At 41.2% G+C, this 19,118-nt stretch overlaps 2 protein-coding genes across 4 annotated transcripts in view; one reads left to right on the top strand and one right to left on the bottom strand.

Annotated features, from left to right (window-relative positions):
* ATP6V1H (ATPase H+ transporting V1 subunit H) overlaps window positions 1-10,685 on the bottom strand; it is a 49,165-nt gene extending 38,480 nt beyond the window's left edge. Inside the window, exons 1-3 of one of the 3 annotated variants that reach the window (XM_039702911.1) lie at window positions 10,528-10,685; window positions 9,085-9,211; window positions 392-494 (exon numbers count right to left, since the gene is read on the bottom strand). In XM_039702911.1, coding sequence (XP_039558845.1) covers window positions 392-494; window positions 9,085-9,188 — 207 coding nt within the window. In that variant the 5' untranslated portion in view covers window positions 9,189-9,211; window positions 10,528-10,685. Of the gene's footprint in view, window positions 1-391; window positions 495-9,084; window positions 9,212-10,208; window positions 10,457-10,527 lie in introns of those variants that run through there. The other 2 variants (XM_039702912.1, XM_039702913.1) reach the window with 2 other exon arrangements.
* An 8,115-nt stretch (window positions 10,686-18,800) lies between these two features.
* The window catches only part of RGS20 (regulator of G protein signaling 20), a 35,068-nt gene continuing 34,750 nt past the window's right edge, over window positions 18,801-19,118 (top strand). The window contains exon 1 of the mRNA XM_039702837.1: window positions 18,801-18,961. Within this exon, the coding sequence (XP_039558771.1) occupies window positions 18,839-18,961 (123 nt within the window). The 5' untranslated portion in view covers window positions 18,801-18,838. The remainder of the gene's footprint in view (window positions 18,962-19,118) is intronic.

Here is a 19,118-nt window from a genome sequence, read left to right as displayed (position 1 = left end):
ATGCTGTAACTAAATTATAATTGCTTAGCTAACTAAGCAGCAATCTTACTGGTAGCAGCTGTCATCAGTAAACTATAAAGAAAAAAAAGAAAAAATAGAAGTGACTCAAGTACAAGTGTGCATGATTAAGTTAACTGGGCTGAGGGAAGACTTCAGCTAGTTTGTCCTACAACAGAGTCAAAGGCAGATGATATTTAACAATTATTAGGTTTTAAAAATAATGAAATAACATCCAACCCAAATCTAAGGAAAAATAAAAGAATCATGACAGCAAGCTTTATACTTATTCCAGAACATCTTAACTGCATGTATGCAGTCAACAACAATAAAATAAGAGTATATATGAATATTTCCTTCCTCCCCAAAAGAGACTTCATTAAAAGAAAGTTACTTGATTGCCTTCTGTTTGCAACAACTCCTGTTTTTCTTCTGGATTTCTTTTCTGTTCAAATCTCTGAATAAATTCACAGTCTTCACCTGAAATCATCTGACCTCTGAAAAACAAAACATTAAACCATAAGTAACATGAACAGTAAGTTGGAAATAACTGTACTGGGTTCACATGGCAAGGTTTTGTTAGTAGGGGACTGCTTGGGTGACTCCTATGAGAAGACACCCAGAAGTGGCCCCCTGTCAGATGGAGCCAGTTCCAGCCAGCTCCAGGACAGATTCACCACTAACCAAACCTGAGTCACTCAGTAACAACAGTAGCACCTCTGTGATAACGTATTTAAGGAGTAAAAACTGCTGTCCAACAGCAGCCATGAGACAGGACTGAGAACATGTGGAAGAAACAACTCTGCCGACTGCCAGAGCAGTGCACAAGGAGGGGGAGGAGGTGATCCACATGCCAGAGCACAGATTCTCCTGCAGCCTGTGGTGAGGCAGCTGTCCCCCTGCAGCCCATGGAGGTCCTAGCTGGAGCAGAGATCCTCTGGCAGCCTGGAGGACACCCATTCCGGAGCAGGCCGACACGCCTTACAGCAAACTGCAGTCCATGACCTGTGACCTCAAGGGCCTGGAGCAATACATTCTTGGAAGAGCAGGCCAACACGCCTTACAGCAAACTGCAGTCCATGCAGGTTTTCTTGCAGGACCTGTGACCTCAAGGGCCTGGAGCAATACATTCTTGGAAGACTGGAATCTGCAGAAAGTATTCATGCTGGATGAGTTTGTGAATGACCATAACTCATGAGTGGCACACCTCAGGATGGAGCAGGGGAAGAGTGCAAGAAGGAAGGAGCAGCAGAGATTGAGTGTTATGAAATGGCCACAGCCTCCATACTCCACTCCCCTACACCACCCAAAGCAAAGAGGCAGAGAAGCTGAAGCCAAGTTGAGCCTCAGAAGAAGGGAGGGGGTAGGAGGTGGTTCTTAGATTTTTTTCCTATTTTTCATTAACCTACTCCATTTAATCAGCAATAAATTAATTTAATTTCACCAAGCAGAGCCTGTTTTGCCCATGATACTAAGTGGTCAGTGATCTCCCTGTCCTCACACCTCAACCCCAGAGCTTTCTGTCACATTTTTTCCCCTGTTCTTTTGATGGAGCAAGTGTGTCCTGTCCTGATGGACACCTAATGACCTGTCAATGTCAACCCACCATACAAACCTTGTTTCCTTCATCTTGAGCTATCATAGAATCATAAAATGCTTTGGTTTGGAAGCAACCTTGAAGAGCCAAATCCAACCCGGCCCTGAATGCTTCCAAGGATAAAGCAGCCACAACTCTCTGGGCAACCTGTTCCACTGCCTTACCAGTCTTACAGTTAAGAATTTCTTCTTAACATCTAATCTAAACCTGCCCTGTTTCAGTTTAAAACCATTGCCCACTGTTCTGTCACTATATGCCTGTACAAAAAGTCTCTCTCCCTCCTTTTCATAAGCCCCATTGAGGTACTGGAAGGTCTCCCCAAAGCCTTCTCTTTTCCAGGCTAAACAGCTCCAACTCTCTCAGCCTGTTTTTGCAGCACATGTGCTCCAGCCCTCTGACCATCTTGGTGGTCCTGCTCCAACAGGTCCAAGTTTTTGTTGTACTGAGAATCCTAGAGCTGGATGCAGCATTTCAGGCAGGGTCTTACAAGGGCAGAGTAGAGGGGATATAGTATCAACCATATCACTTTACCAATGCTGTAGCCCACAAAAAATGTACTGGGCTCCTTCCTGCAAAGGATCTCATGTAAAAAAACTTAAAACTAATGATGGAATAATCTCCCAAAAGTCTTCCCTATGCATCGCCTCTGAAAAGCATTCTCTACACATAATTTTCAAACTTCCAGGGGCTGAATGCAATGTCAGTGATAAGAACTGAATTACACACAGCTAGCATGTTATGCCAAAATGATAATACATAACATGAATAACAATCTACTCCAACCAAGAAATAAGTGCTGAAAAACAAAATTCATCATTACTGAAGAAAATTGTAAGGAGAACAGAGATCATGGTTCCTAATTTATTTTTAGCTTTCACTAATCACATCTTGAGTTTAAAAACTGATATGCCTGCAAGTTCATCCAAACACATAGCAAGGGGGCTTGATGTAGTGAACTGTTGTGGACACCTATAAGAGAACAGATGTCTACTTAATCTTCTCTTCAACTTAATATTCAAGTGGTTACTGCCACCATCAGTGCTATTTCAGAAAGCTGTAGACTCAGCTGAAGAGTCAGACAGACTTGCAGAACACTACTGGGGCTTTTTATAATACAAAACTTCACATCACAAGAAATAAAAAACTTGTCAAAATAGTACAGTCAGGTACTCTTCAGGTAAGAAAAGTGATTTTAAATCAAGTAGTCCTAAAAATATCTAAGATTTTAATAGGTGACTAGCTTTACTAGGTAATACCAGGAGGGCTTCAGGAAAGAAGAAAATCATGCACAGTCACAGGGGATGAAAGCATCAGACATTCCTGCTTCATTTATTTCCAAGACTCATCTCCTCTTAATATTTCCACTGAATGAAACGCCTCTTCCACTTTGCAAAGCTACATAGCATGGGCTCTTCATCCATCTTTTCCATATTCAAGGTCAGTTTCAGATCTTCCATGACTAGAGATTACACCAAAATCATTGTAAACTTTGCAGGAAGTGCTCACTTATTGTTTTTACCCAACTGGCTTCCCTGGATTCTTGAAATAGAAAAGTAAGACCTATAATGTGTTCTTTTCTTTCCTCTTAAGTTAAATCATTACATGGCTTCTCTGGATTCTTGAAATAGAAAAGACCTATAATGTGTTCTTTTCTTTCCTCTTAACTTAAATCATTACGTCTTGAGTATGGTCTCATCACGGAGCCATCTTTTAGCTATTTACTATTCAAGCAGAGAACATAAGTAGTCCAGTAGCCACGCATGCCACTCTTGTATTCCAGCTGCTTTGTTACAGATATCCTCACATGCACTGAGCAAAGACAATTAAGATTTACTAGAAGGAAGATTCATAAAGCCAGTGGTAGGGTAGTCCTTGCCCATCTTCTGCAAAAACTTAAATAATTACAGATTAATCATATATGATTGGCCAGTGATGACCACGCTGCTACCATGCCTTTTAGACTGACCTATGTTCTTGCTTGCCTATTAAGGGTGGATTAAAATAGTTATGGACAGAGGCAGACAATTCATCAGCCACTAATACTGAATTTCAAGACCCATAACTAGAAGCCTCTTTTGTTTCAAACGCTGTCCAAGCCAGGGAATCATGGATCATACAGATACAAAAGTAACCAGATAAGCTGCTTGTTTATAAGATTACCATTTACAAAACACTTCAAATATGACCTAAGATGAACCCTTAATTTTCAGCTTTAATGTTGGAGAACTCCTCAGCCCATGAAGAGAGAGACTTCTTTAGTCAAGCTATTAGAAGAGGTCTGCCAACTGCAAAGCAAAAAAGCTTTCAAGGTTTTGCTTTTATCCTACATTAGGCCACAGGGAAAAAAAAAAGAAAAAAAGAGCCTCAGCCCATGAAGAGAGATACTTCTTCAGTCAAGCTATTAGAAAAGATCTGCCAACTGCAGAGAAAAAAAAGCTTTTAAGATTTTGCTTTTATCCTACATTAGGCCACAGGGAAAAAAAAAAGAAAAAAAGATGTGGGGGATTGATATTGCCGTGAGGAAAAAAAAGATATTAAAGTTTATTCTTTATCACTTTGTTAGCACCATTCAAAAATACATCTTCCAACCTATACAAAACAAGAGGTCTGACAGCTTTTTAACCAAGCTATTAATATTTATCAAGGAACTGATACATCTGATTAATAGTTTTAGTAATTTCAAATACATCTCTTCCCATTCATCTCATTTTAAAAACTGAAATGACTGATTATACATAAACCTTAAAGAGTGGGGGAAGGGGGGGCGTTAAGAAAAACCAACCAAAAATCATGAGAAAGTGCAGAACAGCCTCAGACAGCTGATACCGAGTCCCATGATGCTATTACACATTTTCCTCACCCCCTCTTCAAAGCAACAGAAATCACTCAGCACCTTTTAGCAAACAAGCAACCAAAGCCTCCCTCCATCCCTCTTCCTAGCAGGCATTTAACTTATTTTCCAGGATGTATCTACAGTCTTGTGCCAAGACAGAAGTCACTTTGAGCTTCAGCTGTGTCCTGGTTTCAGCTGGGATAGTTAATATTCTTCCCAGTAGCTGGTACAGTTCTGTGTTGCAGATCTAGTATGAATCCTTTAACATTTTATTATTTTTTTCCTCTTCCTTTTCTGTTCTGTTAAAGTCTCTTTACCTCAACATGTGAATTACCCCTTTTTTTTTCCTCCCTGTCCGAGTACATCAGGTTTAGGCCAAGAGCCCTGTAAGCGCCTTTCAAAGCTCTGTTCCTGGGATACCAAGAGCTGCCTTCAAGAGGACTTGCTAGAGGAGACAAAACTGAAACTCAAGGATTCAGAAAGCATGAATTTGCAAGACCACCATTTTTAAATCCATCTGATCGCTCAATATGACTCAAAGTCTTGTGATTCCCTCTTTAATTGTGCAATTCCTCCATCAACTTCTTCCCTTTTTTGTTTGAATGATTTAGCAAAAGACACTCTGGAGGTTAGGGTATTTTTTTTTTGGTTTTTACTTTGTTTTGGGTCTTTAATGTAAAAAAATTGACTCTATACACAGCAAATATGAAGCTCATATAATGCCATCATATCAAGGCATAATTTCTTTTATCCATGTATCTACAGTACTTTGCATGTACCTAGAGACACCAAATTTATCCAACTGCTCAACAGTTTTAGCACTACAAAATTAAAACAGTAAAACAGACTGAATGTACTGTACAAGACTCAACCAGATTTGAGGGGAAACAAAAAACAAAAAAAAACAGAAGAAAACCCCCCATATCCCCCACATTCTACAAATTAGGAAACGTCTATATTTCCTCCAAGACAAGACTGACTTTTAAAGTCTGAGATATTTAACCTGCTTTAGAAGGTTCTTCCACCACCAGGAAAATAGAAAAGATATTTTAGCTTCAGAATTCACAAACATGCATGTGAAGTATTTGAAAACACACAGGAAACTATGTACAAATTAGCCATCAATTATCTCATCTGATTAAATATTGTCAAATGTAATGTATCTGATTAAATATTGTCAAATGTAATGTATCTAGAATACCTACAGTGCAGTAAGGTCAAGCTAAACTCTGAAACATGTTCCATTTTCCACAGAACTCATCTACTACCCTAAGAAAGCAAACCCAAACCTGCTTCAACCAAGCCAACACACCCTCCCCTGGCATTCTGACACTCTGAGGCAAATGCTGGAAGCAGCCACACAGAGCAAAACAGCAAATGCTGTTTTAACTCAAGGAGGGCACCCACACCTCTGAACTGCAACCAGCAAGTTGCAAAGATCCAAAGGCAGCAAAGAACTAATGGCTTCCACAGGCAGACCTACACATCACCTTCCACTGTTATAAGCTTTGTTACTTTATTCTCCTTCAGACACAGACCCCTGCTGGAACCCAACATAAAGAAAGGATACATTTTAGCACCAGAAAACAAATTTTCTTCTTCTACAGCCTAATTTTATAAGGAGCAGGGAACACACAAGCAAGCTGGTAACACAGACAATTGCCATATCTAACAGTATACAGAAAAAACATCAAAAGTCAGCACTTGTGTGTTACTGTAGTTTGATATTTAGTTTACAGTTACAACCTTCAGAGATGGAATAAACACTATGTCAGTTAATCTTTAGCTTGAACTGACTCTACAAGAAAAGTCAGGCTACTGAAGTCTGACCAGCTACAAGTAAGCCATTTTACTTTTGCACTGAAGAACAGAGAGAGGAAAAAAGAACTTCAGAATGCCCTTCTGTGTGACCCTGAGCCCAATGCTGCTGCAAGTGATGCAATCTTTAAAGCACCTTTATACACATACAACTGCCACAGGCAGAGGAGGAAAAACACTTCATCAGAATTTCTTGTGAAATTCTTTGACTTCAACTAAGTACTACCTACAGTTTCTTCAACTACATAAATACTGCCTCTAGTTTAAGAAGCAAAAATCATGTCACCTGAGTTGATGTGTAAACTTACGGAAAACAAAAATATTTCCTTTAATTTAAAAATATCTGATGAGATGAAGTAATCCCTTCACATATATTTATATGCAAGTTTACCACAGTAAGTGCACAGATAATCAGAACAAGGATCTCAAAAGAAACTGTCCTTTCAAGCACCCCATTTTCCTCCCCCACAAACCAGACCAAAACAAACCACTCTGACCTGCCTCTAACAGATGCATCAAAGAAAGTACTTTCCACTCATTTAATAACGTGCTTCATTCCAGAAATGAATTAATATAACTGCACTGACTGACTTTCCAAGAAATCCCTTAAAGTTCAGCCTCCAAGACACACATCCAAACCTGTCCATTGCAAAAAAGGACATGTCCAAATCAAGGTATGACCTCATTTCCTTTGGAAGCACCAAAAGTTCAGCTGATGTTTTTCAGTAACTCATTATAAGGAAATTCCTCAGCCAAAGAAGTAGTTATCTTCAAGAAGCTTCACAATCCCTCTGGCACCATTTAAGTCAATCCTTGAAGCCAACTTAGCCAGACAGGCAGGCTCTTATCAGTAAATATGAGACACAAAAATTACATTTATTTCAGAGCAATAATAAAGAGAACACACAGTTATTGACACACAAAAAAAAACAACCATCAAAAAGCCTCACTCATCCTCTCACAGGATCACAAACAATAGCCACATGCACTACAATAGCCTCCAAAACCTAGCTAACCCAAGGAGAGGAAATAGCTAGCTTATTCTTCCTTCAAAGATTCCAGAACAAAACCGAGTCAAATTCTACAGGTAAAATCCAAAAAAGAACCCTGCCCTCTAGTCAAAAGAAGTTGTACAAAAATTTGCTGCCAGATTTACAAACAAAACTCCCCATTTCACACACTGCACCAGAGAAAGAGAATTCCAAGAATGAATGAAAATTATTAGCAGCAGGCCACATAGTCAAACAAATAATACCACATAAATTCAACTCCTTGTCAAATAGAACCAACCCCTATACCAACAAAAGTAACAGATTTTTCTTACCAGCCCTCTGGAAACACCAGAGAAGCAGTGAAAAAGTCTCATATTCATTTCCATGAACAGGGAACAACTGTACTCCCACTTTCATCCCAAGTAACTGCAATCCAGCTGTTCACTGCCACTAAGACAGCACAGGAACAGCTGTTCAGGTATCCTTGGGACACACTTCCTATCAGACAGATAAAAGGCCACACAGCAATAGCAAAAGCCATTTAGATTGTTTGAAAAGTGCTTGGGAGCTGCCACTGTCAGGTTACCACCCCAACCTTTCTCTTTTGCCTGCAAAGCCACTGAGTACCACACTCAACCAGGAACTGATCCATCTTAAGAACAGACTAGCAAAAAAAGAAAAAAGTTTTCTCAGAAGATCAGTTCCTTTATACAGACTTATCTTGCAGATATACAATCATATAGAGAATAATGGATTCTTGGGAATTCAATGAATGGAATAAGCAAGTCTGAAACACACAGGGCAGGGCAAAGAAGCTAGTCTTTCACTGGATTAGCATTTCCCAGCTTACATGTGTACAGTTTTGCAAGGTTATTTAATATATGACATATTTATATGTACCACAGCAATCTGAAAAAAATCCCTATTTTTTAAAGTGGTATAATGTTGATAATCACAAAGCATCATCAGTATGGTTTGTACCTCTATAATCATGAATATTTCTTCCACTTTAGTTACAAAGCAAATAACTATAAAGCAATTTGCTATTACAAACAGTAATTTACACTTTGTCAATATTTCTCATACCCACCTGTCACAAGGAACAGGCTGCAAGAACGTTTCATTTCACTTCAGAGTACAGAGGACTAGTGAAAGTCTGTTTCTTCTCCCTATTTCCTACCTCACCCATAAAACTTTTCCTCAGCTTGTCTCTACATCCTCTCAGGACAATACTTCTCTTGCTTCTCCTAGTGCCATCACACCCATGCAAAAGGAAGCTCTGAGCTTGCCTGGAACAGCAGCACAGCTCTCCCCAGACTGAGGTATTTGTTTCAGCCTACTCCCCAGTTTACTTGTTCAAGTTGTCCTCTAGAATTAATGTTCATTTACTTCAGGTACAGCTTATTTTCCTGGACTACCACCCCAGTTTTGCTAGTACAATCTATATTCCCACAAAAAGCACTTCAGCAATAGACATACTGTGCCTACACTTGAGACTGTGAACTCTTACTAACTGCTATAAACTCTTCTTAATCCAGCAGTCACCCAATAAGGCTGAAATTGAGACTGGTGTTTGAATTATCAGGAAAAATAAACAGTTTAACCACACATCTGTGCACACCCACACTATTTGCTATTACAGCATTCAGCTGATACAAGCAGAGTTCCCCTTCTGATAATAAGTCACAAGAAAATTTTCCACAGCCACTTCCATTTAGTGTAGACTTTTTCCAACTACTTCCATGCAGACAGAACATTCTTCACTGCAACATAATGCTCCACTGTAGCCTAAACCTCAAGAAGTCTAACACTTAAAGGGGGAAAGAATGTGGAATTTTGTTACTTACTGGAGATATGACTGCCAGTTTACTTTGTTTGCCCGAACTTCAGCAGCTTTGGCAGCAATGATGTTTGTTGGGACAGCAGCATCCACAGCACCTCGGATATCCATCTTGACTGATAATTAAAATGTACCTAGAAATGCAAATCAGATTTGAGACTCCTATTAAACAGCAGAGTATTTGTCCAATATTTTAAAGAAATGAAAAGAAAAACCTGTTTCCAGGTGCCCCATTCCATAACACTGTACTAGTTAGTTTCTGACAAAATCCAAATTTTATAAAGTATTTAAAATGTGGTTTATTGGAAGCAAACAAAAATAAGCCATACCTACACATTCAACTGTAGCCAATCAAAAGTTTACTAAAATAAGAGACACAGACCATTACTAAAAAACTCCCAGCCTTGTGAATCCTTAAGCAATTAAGTTACTTGAATTAAGGTGGCTCTTCTGCATTACCCAAGCAGCCCTACAGATAAGAGAACCTGTCTTCTTTGCAAATCTTCTTTCCAGGGATAAAATTCAGTGCATGTCCTCCCCACCCTCACACATTAGGACTGATATACTTCAGACATTTGTCTAACAGCATTTAGACATTAGAAACATGCAAACACCAACTTCGGGGAAGGAAAAAAACCCAAAAAAATATAAATTAAAATCATGCTACACAAACTTAACAAGAAAATCAGGATCGTTAGTGTACGGAAAGCAAACAGAGAAATAAATACGAACAGAAGCTCTTTACCAGGATACAGCACATTACCACAGACAGTGACCTTCACCACTTCTTTCCCCTTCCTTTATGGTTTAATCCTCCACCTGACTTTGATGCCAAAACAAGAAGTGTGTTGGCAGAGACTCCAGATCCAGCTGGAGCTGGAATTCCTTGCAATCTGAACCGTACCCAGCCTCTGCACACAGCCTGTTTCTGGACTGTTCTGGCCCCCCTCACAGACCAAGCAAGAGCAAACCGGCACATTCAGGCCTATCCCTCTCGAGCACACCCTGCCTTTATGACTGAATGAAAATACAATTCTAACAAAATAAAGCAAAACATCAGGAACTATCCTGGGCAAACAGAGGAGGACAACTGCCCTCCCTTAGAAACCACTTCTACGGGCAGACACGCACACAGGCGGCACCGCTGTGTCCTTCAATGGCCGCTGAAGGTTCCCAGGCTCTCTGAGCCGCCCGGAGCCACTAAACACTGCCCGGGGCACAGTCGCTACCAGCGGTTTCAGGAGCTGCAGTTGAGCCGCGGAAGCAGAGCGGGACAGGGACAGCCCAGGCACGGTCCTGCCGCTCCCTGCCCAGCTCACCGGCTCCCGAGGGCCCGGCCGAGCCCCGGCCCCGCGGCAGCCGCGGAGCCCTGCGCACCCCGGGCCCGCCAGCGGCGCCACGGCCCGACCCCGGCACCGCCGCGCCACGGCCCGGCGCAGCTCCCACTCACCGCAGAGGCGTTCCGACGGCGCAGGCCGTGCAGGGCCGGAGGGAAGGAAGCAGGGAAGGAGGGAAGGAAGGAAGCAGGAGGGAAGGAAGGAAGCAGGGAGGGAAGCAGAGCGGGAGGAGGCCGCGGGCGGCCCGGGCAGAGCGCGCACCCGCCGGCCCCGGCGCTGCCGCCGTCATGTGACGCCGCTCACGTGACCGCGACGGCGGCCTGCGAGGGACAGCCCACCCAGCCCGCGCATGCGCGCAATGAGTGTTCTGACTGTGCGCGTGTTTAGAGCACATGAATATGAATGTGTGGGCTTGTGTGTACCTGCACATGTCATAGAGCCATCGGGTGGGTTGGAAGGGACCTTCCAGATAATCTGATTCCAACGTCCCTGCCATGAATGCAGCCTAGGCCTGGTTGGCTTTCTGGGCTGTGAGGGCGCATTGCCGGGTCATGTTGAGCTTCTTGTCAGCCCCAAGTCGTTCTCCTCAGAGCTGCCCTCAGTCCGTTCTCCAGATAGGTTGGCTCTCTGGGCTGTGAGGGCGCATTGCCGGGTCATGTTGAGCTTCTTGTCAGCCCCAAGTCGTTCTCCTCAGAGCTGCCCTCAGTCCGTTCTCTGCCCAGCCTCTCTTTGTGTCTGGGGTTGCCCTGACCCACACACATTACCTGTATTGTGAAAAATGTGTATTTTATGATTGGCTTTTCACAAGTATTAACATTAATGTTGTATTATGCTAGAAAGTTATGCTATATTAATTTTCTGAAGTAGTGTATTAAATATAGTTTTAGGTTATAACATAACGTTAAAATAGAAACTATGCTATGCAAGATATTTGTTTAAGAAAGGACTTGCACCAGATAGGAGCCACAGGACACCTAAATCTTTCAGAGAAAGGGAACTTATTGCTCCCTTATCAGCAGAAAACTAACTTCTTCCCACCTCGCTCAGACTGGAAGATGGCATAAGGATTAAGAGGAAGAAGTTGACAGTGACCAGACAGAATCCTATGTTTGAATGGAATTTATGCATCATGTATGAGATGTATCAATGTGCAACAGGCATTTGTTTTTAAGGGTTAATTGTCTGTTAACGGGGGTCCTTTTTTGGGCTTGTGTTGCCCAGAAAAAGGTACCCGGACATCTGTATCTCTTTGGATTTAATGTGTCTTATTGTCCTAATCTCAAATGTTCAAATTTTATTATTCTAATTATATTACTATTTTTATAACCATTTTGTTACTATTAAACTTTTAAACTTTCAAAAACAAGTGATTGGTGTTTTTCACATGTATGATCTTTTACAGGGGATCTAATCCCTGGCTGGGAGGACAGGATGAAGCGTGTCCCCACAGGGGCCCACCTGTGCTGCAGAAATGGCTCAGCTTTCCTGAGACAGCATGAGTCTGGCTGGGAATGAAACTTAAAACTAAAGGCCCAATGTGGAAGCCCAGGGCACCGGGAATATTTCTCTCTCTGCTCTGGGGTGCCATGACCCTGACCAGCACTGACTGTGACCCTCATTCATGGAGAACGTTTCCTAGACATACTAGAATCCCCTAAAGTGTGAAATAGATTATAGAGAGTAGTGTAGGGTGTATCACTTGGTGAGAAATTTAGGTTTTGGGATTTTCAGTATGTTGTGAATGGAAGCAAGATCGAGAGCACAAGGTGTCATCCTGGGTTTCTTCTTCATGCTTCTTCTTCCTTCTTCTTTGTGGGTTTGGGTGATGTTTTGTAATTGGGCAGAAAAGTCCTCATTGCGGGTCCTTTGGGATCAGTTATTGGGTTAAAAGGGAAAATAATCTAGGTGTCCTTTCTTAATTAGATAGTTTAGTCTTAAAAGACCTTGTAACAAGAGATTGTTAGCCATTTTGTGTCTTCTAATGAAAAGCTGCCAAACTCAGAGTAGGGAGACTGTTTTACTGATAAGAAATAATAAACATCTGAGTCTGAACATGAACTACCATCTCAGGTGCCTTCAGTACAGCTAGAGAAACCAAAAACTGAAACCCCCACAGCCCAAGTGTTTCAGAAGCTATGGGCTTAAACTTTTATGTTTCTGAGAAGAAAAAAATCTCAGTGCATTTATTTGCTGAGTGAGGTTTTCCAGCCATACCGTGGTGAAGCTCATAGACATACCACTCCTGGCCAGAAATTATCCCAAACAGTCATATCTGCTAACAGACAACAAGAAAACAAAAATAATCAGGGAGTTTTTTGTGTGAGGAGATCAAGACAGCCAATGTAGAGCTGGCTTAGAGCTGGTCTACTGCTAACTTAATTTTTCTAGGGTCTCTGTATTTTCTATTTAGAGGATACACTTTAAATTATGCCTAGCCAGTATCTCAGTATTTAGGGGGAGGGGGAGGGAGGTTGGCTTCAGGACAGTTGTCACTGTGCCACTGATTTATACTTCTTCCATAGAATTTTTCTTTTAAAATGGGTCTTCCTTCATACCACAAAAAGAAAAAACCCTGTTGGTTTCTTCAAAACACAAGTGTAAATCCCAGAACTGCTGTTACAGTCCAAGTAACAGAATTTGCATGTCTTTATGCTGAAAGCTCCCTAAGCCCTGTGCACACTCTGTGTCATCAAGTCTGTAATACATACATGCATTAATGTCATTCTGTGGATTACCAAACATGTGGGACTTGGAGATTTAATCTAACAAATTTGTGTTCTTGCACGTTGCTTACTCACAGTGATAAGAAATCTGGCACAGCTCCTGATCTCTGGCATAGAAATCTCCACACCATTTTGAAAAATCTGTTACTTTGAAAGTTTATTTGAATCTGATTTTTGCTTCATAGCTGAGAGTTAGAATTCGTCCTTATTTTAACCAGTTCCTCTTTTAAAAGAGTGTTTGTAACTTCAGTCCTGTGGCATTCAGTATTTCCTGCTTCTGCTCTGCCTGTTTATGGCATGTCTCACTTGCCACTCCTTTTGTGGCTAGCATCAGGCCTCTGGAATAAACATATTCACCTTTTCCACAGTCATTTCAAATCACGTTACTGATGATGGTACATATGGCTCTACCCGTTTTATAGAGAAACAGAAGCCAAAGGTCTTGCAAGATAAACAGAACAAGGCTTGAAGCTTTTAAAATGCAACTTGCTTAATGAGGGCATGTGCTGGTGTTGTCTGGGATTGAATTTGTTTTCTTTACAGTGACTAGCATGAGGCTATGATTTGATTTGTGCTGAAAACAGGGATGTTTTCGTTGCTGCTGAGCAGGGCTTGCACAGCACCAAGGCTTCTTCTGCTCCTCCCTCCATCCCACCAGTGAGAAAGCTGGGGGTGCACAAGGAGTCTGGACAAGACACAGCCAGGACAGGTGACCCCAACTGACCAAGGGGCCATCCCACACCATATGGCATCATGCTCAGCTTATAGAGCCGGGGGGAAGAAGGTGAAACAAGGGGAGATATTCAGAGTGGTGCTGTCTGTCTTCCCAAGGACCTGTTATGCATGATGGAGCCCAACTTTCCTGGGGAGGGCTGAACACCTGCATGCCAAAGGGAAATGGTGAATTAATCCATTGTTTTGCTTTGCTTGCATGAGCAGCTTTTGCTTTCCCTATTAAACTGTCTTTACCTCAAACCTTGAGTTCTCTTCCATTTCTCTCCATTCCATGGGGGAAGGTGGGTGAGCAGCAGCATGGTGCTTGTTTGCCAGCTGGGGTTAAACCACCACTAGGCTTCAAAAGCCTGTACAGTGATCCTACAAGCTACCAGTCAGCACATCAGGCTTTGCTTGCATGAAGCTGCCTCAGTTGTCCACAATGATGCTTCTGCTCAAACCCCAAACTGTCCCAGCACTGGAAACACTGATGACTGTGTATTCTCTTACCTATGCCAAGTATGGTATTCTTCCATCTTCACCCTTCCAAGCTCAGTCCAAATGTTCAATTAAACCCTTGGAAACTGGATCAGCAGCTCTTAGTGTGCATTTCCAGCTGTCAGTTTTAAGACACAAACAGAGTTGTTCCTCAGCATGTGCCCCTATGTCTAGTGGGGTAACGTCCTGAATTCTTGCTTAGACATGCAAATTCTTGCTTAGACTTTTCTTCTGCCAGGGGTCCCTATTTGAAGGAAATCATCCAAAATGCTGTAGTCTTCTTTCCCCAGCATATTTCTCCCAGCCCTTTAGCACACATTTTGCTTAACCTAGAAGTGCCACAGTACTCTGAGGCATACCTGAACCTGAGTGCAGGTATGCACAGGGTTGTGGTTCTCTCACTTCTAGTTCCTGCTTTCAGTATTGTTTCAGTACCTTACTGTAAGCAGAAAATAATAATTCATGGTTTCAGTTTGGTGCCCAATGTGATCTCTTGTTCAGAATATGCATCAGGTCATCAGTGACCTTTTTTCTTTTTATAGCAGACTATTTTTTGCCTAATTCCACCACTTGCAAGAGTTTATCACCTTCCATTCAGCCTGGAGTCTGGCTAAAATAAAATGGATTGCTATTTTCAGTCAAAATTTTGATACTACAGCAACATAGTCATTTGTCTGTAGGAAATGTCGGCTTCATCATAAATTTCAGTCTGGTTTTACTATTCATTTCCCAGGCTGTTGAGAGGCTACAGTAAAAAATATTTCCCTATAACTTTTCTGTAACCTTGGTGTTAGGCATACTGGTTGAAAGTATGCATCTATTGAATTAGCAGAAATGCAAAGAGGCGAGAAATATAGTAGTGATTTTTTTTTTTTAAACACAGATTCCAAGGGGTATTTAAGGAACTATGAGAGTACGCATGACATTTGTGCCAGGCAAGGTAATAGAATCTCTAGCAGATTAATCAAAATAGTGAACCCAATGTGCCGTGTTAAAGATTGCAAACAATATATTGTTCCTGAATATAATTAATGTATTTTATATATATATATATAATTCACTTGTTCTCCTATGCAATAAAGGCAAAACATTAACACAAAGTTACTATTTCTGTAAGGGACAGTCATGTCTCACACCTCTGCAGGGTTCTTCATGTGTACAGACAAGGTGTGTAAGGGGTGGTACTCCATCCAACAACTCTCCTAGGTTAAGAGGGAAAGTCTGGGCATTGATTCATATCTCTTGAATGAGATACATACAGCAGAGGGTAGGAAGAAATTAGCTTTCATAGTACAGGGGGGTCTTCAACAGAGTGCAAAAAGCATCTGGTTGGAGTCTGTTCTGTTCAGCACACTCAGAAGTGTTTGAGAAAGGACCTATACAGCAGTGTCATATACAATTATACATATACTACACGATAGTGTAGTGGAAACTTTGCTTGTTACACCATTGACAAGTGCACAGTGGTATTGTGGACCACCTTGTCAGAGGGTGGTGGGTCAGCTACCAAGATTCACATGTGCTCTTATCCGCCATCTTCAAACACTTGGGCACATCTGAATATTTTCACCCGTGTGAGTTGCATGAGGCACTCTGTGTATGAAGGAACTTCATTGCATTGCAAGGGAAAGCTTTGAGAAAGGAAAGAATTGTAAAGTTTTACAGGAGCCTGTCTTGTGTGCCTGTCACTACTATGACAGCAGAAGGCAATTCTCAGCAACCAGTACAAACCCATCCTGTGTCATCAGCTTGGAGCATCCCATGGTGCTTTATTTATGCTGGTTGATTCTCTGGATCTTGCTGAAGGTAATGACTGTAAAAGTGCTGTGCACCTAGTTTTTGGCAAGCATCTATCTTTTAGGAGTCAGGTGTGCAAAACAATTCTCATTTAGCTATTTTTGGTCACATCAGTTCTTGTCCATTAACTTCTGGCAATGCAGCTTCACTTGAAGTTTCTATGTTTAGATGACTTTATTGATGTGTGAACAGAGTGAAAAGTGAAAAGCACATCAGCATGCAGGAATAAAAGTCATCAATTTCCTGGATCACAAAGAATAAGAATGCTCAATAGTTTAATACTAGAAAATTAATGCAGATGAGTCATCCTCACACTAAAACTACAGACAGCTGGGTCGTGAGAATGTTTTTCTCTTCTTTCTTTCTTGTAATAAGAACAATGTATCGTTGTCTATCACATATTCTCCAAATTACAGAAGTGTTTTGCACACTTGCCATTTAACCTTTCAGCATTCTGTACGTCACCTGGCTCCTGCATGTCTGCACAAGTATTTAACATGTATAGAAGAAAATGCTTTAAAAGTTTACCCAAACAAAACATGCTTAGAAGGTTAGGAAAGTGAGCACACTTCTCTAATTCACAAATCGATCAAGTAATTTTTTTCCTCTCCTGTCTAATTGTGGAGGGTAGAAGAGGCCTCATTGAAGAGACCTCCTTGCATGGAAACAGAAGTGATTTTTCAGTGTGTGAAGATGTGGAGTACTTCATTAGATGTTTGTCCTGAGGAATTATAGCATTATTGGCCCATTGTGAACTGGATTTTTACTGCTTCATCTGTCTTTGTTTTCTCCTCTTGTTTTATCTTCATTTTATTGTGTGTGTCATGGTGGGAAAACATTACTTTGTGAGTATTCTTTTTAACAAGTAAAGCCTGCTTCCTGCAGCCGATATAGACTTATCTGACTTCTAGGTCATAAATCATTTGATAGATCATAGATCACTTGGATCATTTTTCTTTTAAATTAATCAGATTCTGGCCCAAAGGATTGGACAAAGCTAATATGCCACAGTTGTGCATATGTTATAACAGGCAATCTTCTGATTGCTTCATGACCTCTTTGAAATTAGGTTTTACAAGCTCAGTGAAGGAAGCACACATCACTTATCTGCAATAGGAGTGGTCTTTTTGACAGAAATATAAACTAACATGTTATTGTAATAAATACCCTTCTCTTTTCCCCCTAGAATAAAGGAACAATGCTGTAGTGCCAGAAAATTGGAAGTGAAGTGCTATGCAAAAACAGTGAAGTGCTATGCAAAAATAGAAAGGGCTGTGCAGTAGTGTTTGTAGCCTTGAGAAATATTGCATCTGGGGTTAAAATAGTATTACTTTAGGGAGCAGGGACATGTGTCTCCATCCCATGTACATTCCCTTCTCTGTTGAAAGCTGAAGCATCTCCAGTCACTCTTTGAGCCTACAGCATCTCCTACTTTCACCATCAGTCTCTGTTGCTTTGTGCCAACAGCTTTTGTCTGTTCAAGGTCTGTACACCTGGAAGTGTAGAAGGAGTGTTCTCCTTCATCCTCTCAGAAAAATGTAAAGTCAGAACAGCAGCTTTTTGGAGAAAAAAAGGAAATGCTGAGATAGCCAGTGCTGCTGATGTTAAGCCTGGCTGCAGAACAGGAAAAGGAAAAAAAACCTGTTTTCCTAAGCCTCAGCAGCAGCTCTGACAAAGTCAGCTTATTACTGGAGCTTATGCTACAGCTTTCTGTAACAGAGTTTACTGTACAATGCAATGACTTCTAGTGCCATTGTCAAGCCTTATTATTCTTAGATTTTCTCCTTAGCATTTATTAGATTTTTCTGAAAAGAGGACAGAAGTGTGACCACAGCAGCTCTTCTCACAAGAGGTGCTGTGTGGCAGATGTGTTATATCTGCTTTTTATCTGCAATGCTGAATTGTCAAAACTTTGGACTCTTAGTAGATAAAAAAAATGTTGGGTTAGACATACTTTTTAGCTTGAAAAAAAGATGTCAACAATAGCAAGCGGGTGTTGGCAAAAATCTGGCAGCCCTCTATACAGCTGGGAGAAATAATCTATTAATAACCCACCTGGAGCCATAGTCCTTATATTTAGTGTGTCTCTATCCTGAGACATGGCTGCAGCTCATGTGCTGTTTTCACTGGCACTGCAAGGATTAGCAGCAGGCCATCTGTTCAGCCAATGAGGAAAAACATGTGATTGGCAGGTACCACTGACCTAAGGCAGACATCTCCTTTTGCAGCTGCCTGCAGAGTGTAACTGTGTGCCGAGTTCCTTCTTCTTTCAAGTTGTAAATGAAATACATTCATTCTGAGGTGATAAAAAGTGTCTCATGGTTGTTACAGCTTGTTTCTCTGGCATGTTCAACCAGTCTGTCCTTGTCTTTCTCCTCTGCAATTTACTAAAACCTACAAAGTTGTAAATCTAATCTCTAAGCTGGCACATGCTGAAGGGATGAGACACTGCAGATATCTGAGGGCAGATAATCCTGTTTGTCTCCAGAACTCCTCCAGGCTGCAGGAAGAACTGGCAAGCTGCAAGAGGCCTAGACATTAGTCCATCAGTGTAAGGACAAGCAATCTTTATGTTGCTGTCATTCAGCCCAATGTCTGGGATTTGGTTTAACTTCATCATTAAATATAAGTGGTGCTTTTCCGAAAAAGGTCATTGTAAAATTTGATTCAGGAACAGCCTTTTTATTTCTTGATGTGGAGGCAAGTTGTGCTCTACTTCAGGACTCACAGCTACCATGCAGACAACTATCAGGCAAAGGAGAACCTTCAAAATGAAGATGAAGCAAATATTAAAGCTGCACAATGGATTTTCAAGGTAAGAAAAAAAATGCAGGATTAGTTATACAAGTGTCCTGTGGAAGGGGGTGAAATGGTGTATCTGGAAAAGAGGAGAAAGAAAGTATTAATGTCATGAACAACAGCTACATGTTGTTTACCACCAAGACATCGCTAATCATGCAGTTTTCCTTTTT

The sequence above is a fragment of the Passer montanus genome, unplaced genomic scaffold (genome assembly GCF_014805655.1).
Source record: "Passer montanus isolate IOZ18808 unplaced genomic scaffold, ASM1480565v1 scaffold16, whole genome shotgun sequence".
NCBI classification, from domain to species: domain Eukaryota; kingdom Metazoa; phylum Chordata; class Aves; order Passeriformes; family Passeridae; genus Passer; species Passer montanus.
This window is presented reverse-complemented; position numbering and strand designations above follow the sequence as displayed.